At 50.5% G+C, this 14,144-nt stretch overlaps 1 protein-coding gene across 1 annotated transcript in view; it reads right to left on the bottom strand.

Annotated features, from left to right (window-relative positions):
• Window positions 1-1,335: 1,335 nt before the first annotated feature.
• The window catches only part of Chid1 (chitinase domain containing 1), a 37,952-nt gene continuing 25,143 nt past the window's right edge, over window positions 1,336-14,144 (bottom strand). Inside the window, exons 10-13 of the mRNA XM_059264422.1 lie at window positions 13,709-13,864; window positions 1,938-2,018; window positions 1,732-1,774; window positions 1,336-1,513 (exon numbers count right to left, since the gene is read on the bottom strand). Coding sequence (XP_059120405.1) covers window positions 1,415-1,513; window positions 1,732-1,774; window positions 1,938-2,018; window positions 13,709-13,864 — 379 coding nt within the window. The 3' untranslated portion in view covers window positions 1,336-1,414. The remainder of the gene's footprint in view (window positions 1,514-1,731; window positions 1,775-1,937; window positions 2,019-13,708; window positions 13,865-14,144) is intronic.

Genomic DNA, 14,144 nt, shown 5'->3' with positions numbered 1-14,144 from the left:
GAGACCCAGACTTAGTCACTGGTCAGCCAGTATCCCCACTCCTACCACCCCTGTAGCACACATAGCACATGAGCACACTGATGACCACCGTTCTTATAGAACAGGAGGCCAAGATGCCTCTCTGTCCCCTCACACTGGCCTTCTTGTCCTGGCTTGGCTATGTCCCTCTCTCAGAGCCAGCGGGGTAAGGGTAGCACCTAAGGCCTCTGTAGGTGTCGGACAGTTGGCAGTCTGTCTACCTCACAATACCCTGATCCAGCACCCCGAGTTCTCAGCCCTCACTGTACTGACCTGAGTGGCCAGAACCACCTCTATTCCAGCAGGATACAGTCAGTAGGAAGTCCAACTGATGGCTAGGTGGGACTTCACCCACTCCAAGTGTGACAGGTTTAGGCCATGTCTTTTATGAGCTGGGCCTGGGCCTTAGCATCTTTCTTCTTCTTCCCAACCCTCAGGATTCTGAGCTACACATCAGAAACTCACAGGGCAGAGTCCTGGTCAGGGTTTCTGGCCTCTATGGCTTGGGCCCTGGCTAGTGGATTAGAAAGCTCCACCCAAGGGCCTGTAGGATCAGGAATCACTACTTTAAGATCATACTTAGCAGGGGATGAGGAGAGGGCAGGAGCCCAGACACAAGTGATGGACGAAGGAACTTGGAATGAGGGGGTGCGGTACAGCTACTCCTCATCTGCTGATGCCTCAGAATTCTTAGCCATTTCCCCAGCACTGGCTTAGCCTGTTGCTGTTCATTAGGTAGACAGACCCCTCTGGTCTCATACCTGCCCCACTCAGTCCACTGCCCTACTGCTGCCCCCTAGGCAATCCCTGTCCCTCTGTCACCTGGGGGACACAGTCTGGGGTGTGGTCCAGGGAGTTTCAAAGAATTAAGGCCAGTTTCTCTGGGCCAGTTTCCAACATGGCCCCACAACCTGGTCACATCAAGCTCAGTGGGGATAGCTGTGGAACCTGCTGCAGTTGCCAGGCACCTTGAGCACATACCTGTGTCTGTGGCAAGCAGGTGACTGAAGTGTGAAGGTAGACCCTCTGTACTGTCCTTGTCAGGTTTTATCGTGATGCTAGGAAAGGCTGTTTTTGCCAGACTACAAGAATCTGATTGTTCACATCTTCGAAACCCATAATCCAACGCAGGCCTTGCAAAGCACACAAGAGGCTGAGCCCTGAGCCAGACTATGACAGGGATGGGAACTGTGTTTTCAGCTGGCCCACAGGAAGCAGCAATGAGCAGTGAGTAGGAGGGGCCCCAATTCTTATCCCAAGCCAGGAAACACTCATGCATGTGGGCCCTGCTGAGGACCATAGAGACGTCTCACAGAAAACAGAGAAGAGGCCTATATTTCACCAGTCACTCCATGGCTTAGAAAAGTCCATATTCACTCGGGCATTGCTGTCCAGCCTACAGCAGGTCATAGAAGTAATCCAGGCCTTGGCCCAGCTCCCAGATGGAGACCCCGACGCCCAGCTCCCTGGCTAGCTCCAGCCGCACCTGCAGAGACTGGGGGCAGACAGAGGTGTAGGCACCTGCTCCACCCACTTTCTCACCGCCCCCACAGTGTACCCAGAATTCTCCTAAACATGGGGGCAGTGTGTGGCCTGGAATCAAGACCACAGGACAGACCTCCAATGCAGATGGCAAGTACTGGTTGTCATCTGGCCCAAACTGTCACCCCCACCACAGCATTATGGTTGACAGCCAAAGCACATGGCACATACCTTCAGAGTTGGGTAGAAGACAACATGCCTCCCGCCGCGATTCCTGCAGGAGAAATGGGACTATGTACCCTGCCTTCTGGCGAGGCCCAAGGGCTACTACACCCTCCTACTAGGATTAAGGTTCACCAGTCCTTCCCATTGCTCCCTCATCAATGTCCTCCCCACAAGGCTTCCTGCCTACAAATGGTGGGCCACAAGTCACTCACTTCTTGTACTCAAAGAAGTGTTCCGCAGACTGGCTGTCCCATACCACTCGGGGCCTGTGGTCCTTCAGCGTCTGTATGTACCTGGAGAAATTAGGTTATGGGTGTGAGAGCTAGCCACATACCCTAGCCCACCCCAACCCCCAACTTCTATGTGGATGTGGCTATCACAGAAAGGGCCAGGGATATATTGTCCCTAAAGGTTTACAGAGAGCCAGCAGCACTCAGTTTTATTTTTAGCCAATAAGCTTGGGTGGTCAAACCTCAAAGTCCCACTGCACGTAAGTCCTGTACTACAAAACTGCACTTTTTGTGAGCCTCCTAGAAGTCAGCACTCAGACCACCTGATGCTCTGCTCTGACCTTGCTCTGCCCAGAGCCCAGATAACAAGCTATCCAGTGCCTAGACTTCAACTGCTCCACCAGGCTGTGGGCTAAGGATTAAAGGACAGTGCTTTCTCCAGGGCAGGGGGCGGAAACATTGGCTTCTACAGGCTGTCTTTTCGTTTCCCCGGGTGGACATTGCTGCCTCATTTCCAGAGCTGCAGTACTGTTGCCTTTCTCAACTGCTGGGGCCAGGAGGACCCAGGGCACACAGTCCATCCGTGGGATGCACATCTGAGACAGCTATAGGTCATGGTCACAAGTGCATTAATAGATGGCCTAGGAGATTCTCCTCTGTCTGCAGCTGAGAGTCTGCAGGTAGAGTTCTCCCTGGTCCAGCAGGTACAATCAAGACCCGTTGTAGAAGAGTGGTCACAGTATACATGCTGCTGAGGCTTGAAGTGGGAGGTCTTCAGGGTATTAACCTACACTCTGAGAAAAGGCACAGCGGGCAACAGAGGCTCCAGCTCGCTGCCCTGTGAGTCAGGGAAGCCTCTATTATTGAGGGTTAGGGGATGATGAGTAGCAGAGGAGCTGCCTTCTAGACCTGAGCTACAGCTGTCTTAGGCTTCTGACAAAAGGAGGCTGCAGTGCTGGGCAGGGCAGAACCCCAGCAGCACCAAGTTATCCTGGAGACTTGAACAGCTGTCATCTTGTCCAGCAGTGCTCCAGAGAAGATCCCTGGAGAATGGCCTTGGCCTTATGGTACATGGAATGGGAGCTACTCTGCAGGTATTAGAACCTCCTAGACACCAAATAAGACACAAGGAACAAGGTAGGGTGAGTAGGGAACAAATAGCTCTAACTAGACACCTCTCGGCCCAAGCTGAACTCTTTGCACACTTGTGGTCACAGTTCTACCTCCCCAGGCTTGGGAAAGCACAGTTGTACTCTTCCCCTCAGACAACACCCCAACTCTGAGCTGAGCTGGTTCCTCCGTGGCATGCAGAACACAGCAAATGAAGGTGGGGTAGTACTGGGAAAGGTGAGGCAGTGGCACCCACTCCTCAGAGAGCTGATGCAGGACACTGAGGTGCCCCCTTCATGTCCATGGCAGTAACCTGATAACCTGAGTGGCTGCAGTCTTCTCTACACAGTGTGTCAAGAACCACCCTGCACTATGGTTCTGTGGGCACTTATATTTGGAGATAGTCTCATTATGTAGCCCAGGCTGAGTGCTAAGATCACAGGCCTGTGTACCACACTGGCTTTGTGGACACATTTTGCTCAGCCTGTTCTCTATGCAGCACCATGTCTTTCTGGTCTTCACCAGTCTCTTCTGAAACTTACCAAAAGCACGTGACTATTCAGGAGGGCTAGCACCCAGGAAATATTAAAGGGTTTGTGGAGATCAGCTCCCTGAAGAAGATCACCGATTATTACTTGACTCAAATGCCAATGAAGGTACTAACATAGTTTGTGGCTTTTCACCCAACATCAGCTGAAATACTTTCTGGAAAAACCTGAGATGTGCAGGGCATGTGGCAGAAGCCATAAGGCTGGGGGCCTTTGGGATTGTGGCTGCATACACTGCTACTCCTGCTTCTGTGGCCACACTCACAAGCCCTGAGGTCTCCTGAGTCTCAGCCAGTATACTTTAGAGAACTGGGTCTCTCTTTCTCAGCTAGTGTATGTGTGTAAGTATGTGTACATATGCTCAACCCTATGGGAGCAGAAGGACCCTATGTCTCCTCCCTTCAGCATGAACCCCAGGAACTGCTCCTCTAAGCAGGCTCTGAGGACAAAGAATTGAGACTCAGGTGAAGGTGTGAGGAAGAGTCAATGCAACTGTTCTGGGAACCAAGGGTGGCTGCCAATCTGTCAAGGAAGGAAGCAATAGCTGAGGGCCTCCTGTGCCTTCCTATGCCTCCTCTCTAGGCCCACCCATGATAACCTTCTTCCAGAAGTCAGTCTACAGATGTCTGTAGGATGGGCAGAGATGCCGGGGGTGGGGTACAGGACAGACACTCAGACCTATACTCCAATTCCCAAGCACAGCAGAAACCAAGACCTGGGCTTAGAGCCCTCTAGGGCTTAGGTGACTCCTGAGGAACACCATGTGAAGGAAGCTCCATCTGAGGGCAGGTTCCCAGGCACAACAGCAAAGATTACACACACCTTTCTGAGATCAGGCATAAGCAAGCAGGATGACAGGAAACAGTAATGGGGTAAGGAGCCTAGGTGAGAGGAGGGAGAGGTACAGAAAAGGTAAATAAGCCCAGAGGATGGCATGGAGAGCTGGTCACGGGCATCACTTGATGTCTACAGGAAGGTACAGTAAATATTTAAGACATAAGAAGCTAGAATGCCTGCAGTCAGGAAGATACTTGAATCTAGGGGTTGGGGCCAGCTCAGAGACACAACACCCACTCCAAGGAAGGAGAATTAAGGACTAGGCATTTCCCTAAGCTAAGAAAAGCCTCAACTACATAGTGAGTGATTCCATTTTCATATAACACAACAGGCAAATCTTCAGGGACATGACCTAGGGTAGGAGGTCAACAGGAACTGGGGAGATTGAGGCATGACTACTAAGCGGTAAAAGGCTTCTTTGGAGTGTAATGAAATGTTTTGGAATTGGAGTTACACAATTTTGTGAATATAGTATTTACACACTTTGAAATGGGGGTGGTGGGACAGGATATGACACAAAGCCTCAGAGGAAAGGGTCAGGAATGCTGATGAAACCATGTGTGAAAACCTACCTAGACACTTCCCAGAGAAGCTCAGCACACCAGGGACAGAGGATGTCCTCCATGTTTCCAGTGATAAAAAGGTTCTCAGGCCTTCCTGGCCCAGAGCCTAATGAGTCCACTGTGATTAACAGACAGGGCCAGAAGACAAAACTGCTCAGAGTCTCAGATCAAATCTACAACCGGACCCTCAGTCTCCATGGTGGGGCCTAGAGTGGTAACTCAGACCAAGATTCCACTCCACACAACTGTTGCACTGATCCTTTCTAGCTCATCTGTTTATGGATCTCTGACATCTCACTAAACCCAGAGTCAGTGAAGAACTGACTACAGCTAGGCACACTGCCAGGCCAGTACAACAAAAGCTACATTGGGGCAGGCTGGAGAGACGGCTCAGCAGTTGAGAGCACTTACTGCTCTTGCAGAGGACCCAAGACTGGTTCCTTGCACCCACATAGTAGCTCACAACTGTCCATAATTCTAGTTCCAGGAGCTTTGCACCTCTTTTCTTACGTCTATGAGCACCAGGCATGCACATGGTGCACATGCATACATGCAGGCAGAACACTCATACACATATGGATAAATAAATAGGGGCTGGAGAGATGGCTGAGCAGTTATGAGCACTGGCTGTTCTTCCAGAAGACCAGGGTTCAATTCTTAGCACCCATATAGCGACTCACAACTGTCCGTAACTCCAGAGGATTCTCTTCTGGCCTCTGTGGGCACCATGCATGCATGTGGTGTCCAGATATACATGCAGGCAAAACACCCACACACATAAAGTAATTTTTTTTTAAATTAAAATATAAATAAGTAAATCTTTTTGTTTTGTTTTTCAAGACAGGGTTTCTTTGTGTAGCTTTGGCTGTCCTGGAACTAGCTCTGCAGACTAGGCTAGCCTCAAACTGAAGATATCCACATGCCCACCACCCAGCTTTTTCTTACGATTTATTTATTTTTATTTTATGTTCATTGGTGTTTTGCCTGCATGTGTGTCTGTGTGAGAGTGTCAGATCCCCTGGAACTGGAGCTACAGACAGTTATAAATGGCCACGTGGGTGCTGGGAATTGAACCAGGGTCCTCTGGAAGAACAGTGAGTGCTCTTAACCCAAAAGTAAATTTTTTAGAGCTAGGCTGGAGTCACCCCTACATGACAGAAGTTCTGGCATTTCCACTACCCTGACCTGCCCTGGGCCCAATCCTGCAAGCTCAGTCCATAGAGAGTACCATCATTTCCCTAGGGTATCCCTCACATGACACTTGAGCTGAGGATCAACTCCAGAAAGGCCTTGAGCGAGGCCAGTGTCATAGGCTGACACTCACTGGCAGGTGACAGAAAGCCTTTTTCTTGGATCTGGTCAAGAGGTGTCCTAAAAACCAGAGCTGTCAAACAGAAGAATGAAGTCACATTATTTGCAGGAAAATGGATGCAATCAGAGATAATTATTTTAGTGAATTAAGTCAATCTCAGAGTAGTAACATACGTTCTTTCTTATTTGTGATTCCTAAATTTTATGTAGCTATATAAAATCATACACCCCCCCCCCCAACACACACACAGAAAAGCAGAAGTCAAACTGTCTAGAGGATGTGAGAGACTAAAAGCAGGCGGAAGAGGTGAGGAAAAGGAGGATGAAGACAAGAAGGGGAAAATGCTCAATATATAAATATATACATTTAAGAAAACTTAAAAATTCACTTAAAAAAACAACAATAGGGGCTAGAAGCAGCAGTGATGGCACACACCTTTAATCCCAGAGTTCAAGACCAGCCTGATCTACAGAGTGAGTTCCAGGTCAGCCAGGACTACACAGAGAAACCCTGTCTCAAAAAACAAAACAAACAAACAACAGGGGCTGGAATGGTGGCTCCACAGTTAAGAATGTGTCACAGTGTTCTACAGTCCCCAGTACCCACACTGGGTGGGTCACACCCACCTGTAACTCCAGCTCCAGGGGGATCTGACATCTCTGACATGTGTATTCATATACACCCTCCCACCATGATACACATAATCAAAAGTAAAAACAAAATAAAAATTCCTTTTATTAGGTGCTGGAGAGATGGCTCAGTGGTTAAGAGCACTGACTGCTGTTCTAGAGGACCTGGGTTCAATTCTCAACACCTACATGGCAGCTCACAACTATCTATAACTCCAAGATCTGATACCCTCACATAGATATACGTGTAGGCAAAATACCAATGCACATAAAATAAAAATAAATTTAAAAAAAATTAAGAAACAAAACAGGGCCAGTGAAATGGCTCATGGGTAAAGGTACTTGCCACCAAGCCAGATGACCCGAGTTTGATCCCCAGAACCCATACAGTGAAAGGAAAGAACCAATTTCTGCATGTTGTTCTCTGACCTTCACACAAGTGCTGTGGCATATGTGTGCTTTCCCATCCCAAAAATAAATTCATAACAACAAAAAGCAGGGCTGTATAAGTGGGTTTGGTTGGAATGTTCTAGACATGTTGATATGCACAAAGGCAGCTGGGGCTGAGCAAGGATGGACTCAGGGAAGTGGCCCAGGTTCTTTCTCGGGCCATCTAGGGTGAGAGATGCAAATGCAGGATGGGTAGGAATGAGGACCATGCTGCCAGGCCTCATCTTCATCTGGTTTCTATCTTTGCCATAGTTAGGAGCTTCTCACCACAGTACACAAAGTTATCAGATATGCTGATAATGGAACTGGCCTTGGCATCACAGGGTAGGGATAATCATTAGCACCAAGGCTGGCTCCATTTGACAGGCTGCCTGGACCATGATGGCTTCCAAATGTATCACAGGATAATTACAGCATCACCATGTTGGGAGCATCAAGAGCCCATGCTGGGAGGATCCCACACACTTCCTGGCCAGCTGGTCTTGATTCATCACATCACCAAGTAAACTGTGGCTCATCACCAGGATGATTCTATGGCCGGGAGGCAGGGTGGAGCCAGGGGACACAGCCCACGTGAGTTCAGCTTTCATGGGGTAGAAAGGAAGAGAGAGCTGTCCAGTAAGTGCATGAGAACTCGTGTATGTGCAGTGGCTGTGATAATCAGCTTAGTCATGCTGAGTCCGTCAAGTGAAGGGACCAGGACAGGCACCCTGAACCTCAGTTTCTGCTACTGTGAGGGGTGCCATAACTCTAAAGACAGGCAATGAGCAGGCTACCCCCAAGTTTCACTAGGGGCTCTGGTCATATCAAAAAGGGGCACTACTCTGCAGATCCCACCACAGGGCACAGATGGTCTGCCTGGCTGGTAGAGGCAAACGTACCACAGCCACTGGCTTGAGTGAAGTGGCCAATCGCCCCTATCTCAGGGCCTTGGCTCCATCTACAGATGGAGCAGATGGTTAGGTGGCTGAACCATGTCTCACTTGGAGAGGACTGGGGCTCTGTGCTGGAGGCTAAGGTAGGCTGGCAAATCATCCTGAGACCCTGCTTGGATTCTCACAAAAAGGGCAACTGAATCCTAAAGACCTGAAGAAACTCACCTGCATCTCACACCAGGTCATTATCTGCCCTGATGGGGCCATTAGTAGAAGAACTTGTGGTGACTGACATGAAGGGGCTGCATCCTACTAAGCTGTGTTCTTGAGGAGCAGCTGGACCTTAGCCAGTAAGTCCCCTAACACCTTTCCCTAGAATCTAGGGCCTAGATGCTGTCCCTGGCCTGGGTGCCTAGAGGACAGCAGCTGGGCCTTGTCAGCAGGGGACAGGTCTCACGGCTACCTCTCTTATCTGGGTTCAACTCCACCAGAGGGGTTGGACCACAACAGGGAAGAGACTGTGACCCATGGCCCCATGATTCTCTGTGCCGTCAACCTGAAAGAAATCCTGCTTTGGGAAAAAAGTCAGTGAAAACCCTTGTAGAGGCCCTGTCTATGACATTCCCTTAACCCCACACACTGGTCTAAGGAAATCTGGTGGGTGAGCAGCAGGCAGAGTTGGGCCCTAGACAGAAGGAAGAACGAGGCTGACGGTGTCAAATGGTTGCTGCCACTGGTGGGGTAGCCGGAAAGGGCAGGAATGGCAGCTCCAGCAGCAAAGCTGAGATGCTCAGTGGGTACAACCTTCCGAGTGTGAAGACTAATGCTGAGTAAAGGCAACAGGTGCAGATGACAGAAGACCTGCCTGCTATGCTGCGACCTCTGGTTAACTGTGTCCACCTGTGGCCAAAGCCTAACCAAGGGTGGCTCTGACATGAGAAAGTGCTGCAGCTCAAACTGGTGCTCCATCACTGAGACCAGGACAAGTGCAGGCCTGTGGGCTGAGTGCACTCACTGAGACCTAGGCGTGAAGATACCTTGTACACAGCAGACCTGGCTACTCCTACCCAGGACCAGTTCTGGGCTCAAGTTGTATATAGAGGCTCTTCCTTGGAACTCCCTTGGCTTCCCACAGGGCTCTGAAGCCAGCCCTAGGCCTGCCATGGATAGGACACTGATGAGACCCTCCCCTTCCCAGCACCAGATCTCCTGGGAGGAGATGGCCGATGGCAGAGCCACCCCTAAACCTGCCCTGTGAGCAGCAACACCTTGAGTCAGACACTCATGGCTCCATAGGTTTAAAGGTCTCTCACACCTCAAGGCAGATCTCCATTGGCTACTCAGCAGATACAGTCTCCTCTGGGGGCTTCTCATGTCTGTGGTATGGGGCCCCCAATAAAGTACTGTCCATTCTATGGAGACAAGAACCATTGACTAGCCTGATCTGCTACGTGTCCTGGCAGAGGGGTTCATGCCTGAGGTCTAAATTTGGTCAGTGAAAGCCACTTAAAGCCAGGGTGCCCATGTCATGGCCTGGGGACCTTGAGGGGAAGGAATCCTTCACTCCAGCATGGGTTGTCAGATGATGTTTGCAGTTTGGGAGAACAAACTAAGTAGAAAGCGTAAGATCTGGGAACTGGAGCTAGCTCAGGCTTGACACATGAGGATTGTCATGAGACTAAAGCCAGCCTGGGCTACAGAGTATGACTACCTCCAAAACAAAAGAAAACAAGAACAAGAAGGAGATGAGGAGGAGAACACATAGTTTCTGTGAATTTTGGCAGCAGGGACAAAGAAGAGCCACAGTACTGGATCCATCCTGTCTTGCTACCTTGCCTTGCACACATCCCAGGGGGAGGAGACACACAGGACGAAAGGATGAGAGCTCTTCACTTTGGAACGACGTGGCCTGGGAGGGGACCCTATGAACAATGTCACCTGGCAGCAAACAGAGTGTGTATGGGCTGGGAGCAGCAATTTACTCTACCTGAGACTCAGGCCCAACTGCAGTTGACAGTGACATCAGTAAAACAGAAACTTGGTGCTTTGGTGCCAACAGCAGAAGGTGAAGGCAGAAGGTGAGGGAAGGCTGAGCTGAAAGCATAGCATTTCCAGAAATAAGGGTGATTACCCCAGATTCAGGCACTGGAAGGAGAAGACCCCACAGGACACCCCCCAATAGGAAGCCCATCTCACCCTGCGCTCCTAGAAAGCTAATTCTGAGTCAAGAGTGGACAGCACAGAGTTGAGGCATGGCCATGGGGGTGTAAAGGGAAAGGCTCTAAGGGGTGGGGTAAGGAATAAGCGTAGGCAGCTTGTCTGCAGAAAGGGGTCAGATGTCATTGGGGGTGAGGTGAGATCAGGAAGGGCATTTTGTGGATCTGAAAGCCTGGCAACAATTGAGTAGCAGGAGCTGTGCCCACTTCGGCAGTTCTGAGCCAGAGGTCTCCCAAGAAAAGACTCTAGCAGTCACCAAGCATAAAACTACCTGTAGGCAGCAGGGCCTGTGGGGCACTCTTGCTCTGTCCTCCTAGGTTTCTCTCCCTGCAGACCAGCCCCATAGACCAGAACCAAGGTGAGGGGCTTCTGCTCCCTGAGAAGGACCCTTGAGGCAGGAGTCAGCCTTGCAGAGTTAGTGCTGCGGTTGGCTCTGCAGCCGTGAGGATGGCTGTGTGAGGAAGTCTGACTGGTTGTTTATTCCAGTCTGGGGGAAGTGGCCCTGCTGAGTGGGCATCTAGACTGCAGCCCTGACAAGGTGAGGCTGGGCAGGCAGCATCTTTCTGCACAAGCAGGCTGGCAAAAGCAATCAGCTGGCCAGGCCTAGGCCCGGGAAATCACTTTCTTTGCCTAATTGTTTTCCTTGGGTAGGCCCATGTCCTTCAACTTGTCTCACAGGAACCATCAGCAAGATAAGGAATGAGAGGTAGTACCTTCCTTCCTTAGCTAGGCAAATCTGATGAGCCAGGAGGCTAAGAACAGTCTGTGTAGATATGTGTGCTCCCAAGTGGAGCAGTAGTAGTCTTCACCTGTGTGGCAATCATGTCTAGTTCTTGTCACACACATCTGCAGGCACAGGGCATCGCTGTGAAAGGTGTCTCAACATTTTACTGGAAAACAGCAGGTGGCCGGCCACCAAGGCCTTGACCAGCTTCCCACCCTGTCTGCCCCATGTGCCATGTGCAGGGTCCTTCTCAGTCAGCAACCCTACCCTACCTTGTCTGCTATTAGACCTAGGCTCATGACACAAAGCAAGACCAGCACTATGGGCCAGGAGAACTCAAGTCTGTGATGAACCCCTGATGTTGGGACCAGTTGTGTGGCGACAGAAGAGTACGGATGTGTAGGGAAGACAGAACTCCCATCCATGACTTTGGAGCATGGCCCACCCTAATGATGCCCCACCATGGAGAGACCAATGGAAGAGTGGTTGGATGAGAGGCAGTCTCAGCTTTGATGAGTGTACCGTCCCAAAACACAAACAACCAGGGGCCACAGAGAAGTGCTCCAACCTTTCCACTCCCTGAGCTCAGCTACAGGCCACCCAAGTCAGCTCTGGCTTTGTCCAGGGCTAAAATGGAGAGAAACCTTGAAGCCGAGACTGGGTAGAACATCAGTACTCAGCACAAGGCACCCGCCCTTGGTGATGTGCACTGCACCCTCCACAGGATGTGCCGAGGGGTCCTACAGAAACCCTCAGAAAGCTGCATCCAGTGGGCAATGACAACCAAATCTCAGTTCCTGGACAGTATTCTCCAAGGAAAACCACTTGGAAAGTGGTTAGTTTAAATGGCTTCCTTTTGTTTGAAATAGGGTCTCAGTACATATCCCTGGCTGGCCTGGAACTTGCTACATAGACCAGGCCGTCCCAAAACTCACAGAAACCCACCTGCCTCAGCCTTCCAGGTATTAGAATTAAAGATATGCACCATTGTGCTCAGTTAGGGTTCTTTTTTGGAGCCTGTCCTGGATCTCTCACTCTGTAGACCAGGCTGGCCTTGAACTCACAGAGATCTGCCTAGCTCTGTCTCCCGAGTACTGGGATTAAAGGTGTGCGCTGCCATTGCCCAGCCTAGTTAGGGTTCTAACCAACTAGCTGACCCTAGAACAAAGACTGGCCCAGATTTGTAAGAATGCTAATAGTGAAATTCAGTACATCTAACACCCTCAAAGAGGGCTACACAACAGTCCCCACCCCCTCATTGAGAGAGAAGTCACCAGTAGATGCCAACCAGTACTGACCCAGAAGTCAGAATTCACAGAGGGAGACCTTAAGCATCACCACAAATGAATCCACAAAGGTGTAAAATAAGAACTAGAAAACTCATAGATATGAGACAAAAAGAACCAGGATGGAGTTAATAGCAGAGAGGGAATGGCAAAAGAAACGAGCCTGGGAGACAGCAACAGAAAGCAACCAAAATCAAAAGAGAAACATCTGAAGTCTAACACATCTCAGGAGCCAAGGGGCAATCTAACCAGGCCAGCACACACCACACACACTCTTGTCTGAGGAGCAGAGAGGGAGGAAGAGAGCAGAGGAAACTACCAAATGCTTTCTAAACCTGGTAAAAAGTGTGAGTGTGGCCAGGCGGTGGTGGCACAGGCCTTTAATCCCAGCACTCGGAAGGCAGAGGCAGGTGGATCTCTGAGTTCAAGGTCGGCCTGGTCTACAGATCAAGTTCCAGGGCAGCCAGGGCTATACAGAGAAACCCTGTCTCAAAAAAGGAAAAACAAGTGTGAGTGCAGAGTCCATGGAGAGCTTGATGGACACTGAGCACAGGTGAGCAGATTGAGGTGATCCAAGTGCTGAGACCCAGCAGCTAGTTCTGCAGCTAGTGCAGTGGGGAGATGAGTACACAGGAAAAGCACAGGAGAAAGTGGAAGCAATACTGTAAAACACAGAGACGCCTGGGCTCACACTATTAAAACCACAGAGCCAAGACATTGGAAGAGACCATAAGTGCAGGAAATGATGAACCCAGAAAAGGAAGAAGCAGTCCTGGCCAGGCCCACATGACACAGACACTGCCCAGAGGAGCCACGTGCTAAGTCACGCCAAACCCAGCCGGCCACCTCCAACCCTCTCCCCAGTGGCTGGACAACTGTACCATGGAAGCAGACCTTGGCTATGGCACCCAGCCACCTCCAACCCTCTCCCCAGTGGCTGGACAATTGTACCATGGAAGTAGACCTTGGCTATGGCACCAACGCTGTGGGGTAGGTGCTAGCCCTCATGGGTCTGGGTTGTGTCCAACAGAGAACTGGGGCTTTCTATTCAACCCATATCTCAGACCCCCCACAGTCTGCAAAGCCCAAAAGGACCTACCCCTAACCTTCTCAGTCCCAACTTTTCTCCCTCTCCAGGGACTGAAACCCACACCTCTGACTGGGCCACACCTGGAATGTGACCCGGAGGGTCCTGGGCTCACCTGGCCCCAATGACAGGCTCACGGGCATCCTTGGAGGTGGCGTAATCCATGCCGTAGAAGTTCAGCCCCAGGAGGATCTTGCTTCGCCACTGTGACTTGGGGTCTAGGACCTGGACACAGGCTCGAATCCATGACAATGGAGCATTAGGGCCAGGCCTGCAAATTCAATGGAGAATGGGGACACTCTTAGCAGCCGGCAGGAAGCTCTGTGTCTGACTCCAGTCCTCTAGGTTATCCACGTGGGCCCATTTCCTTCTGTGTCATGGTAAATGCCTTTCAAGAACTGGGAAGCCAGGTGTAGTGGCACACACATAATCTCAGCACTCAGGAGGCAGAAGCAGGCGATCTCTGTGAGTTCAAGGCAGCCTGGTCTACATGGTGAGCTCCAGGACAGTCAGGGCTACACAGAGAAATCCTGTCTTTGAAAAAAAAAAAA

Source organism: Peromyscus eremicus, chromosome 1 (assembly GCF_949786415.1).
Source record: "Peromyscus eremicus chromosome 1, PerEre_H2_v1, whole genome shotgun sequence".
Taxonomy (NCBI): Eukaryota; Metazoa; Chordata; class Mammalia; order Rodentia; family Cricetidae; genus Peromyscus; species Peromyscus eremicus.
The sequence above is the reverse complement of the archived record's forward strand: the minus strand, read 5'-3'. Positions and strand labels throughout refer to the sequence as shown.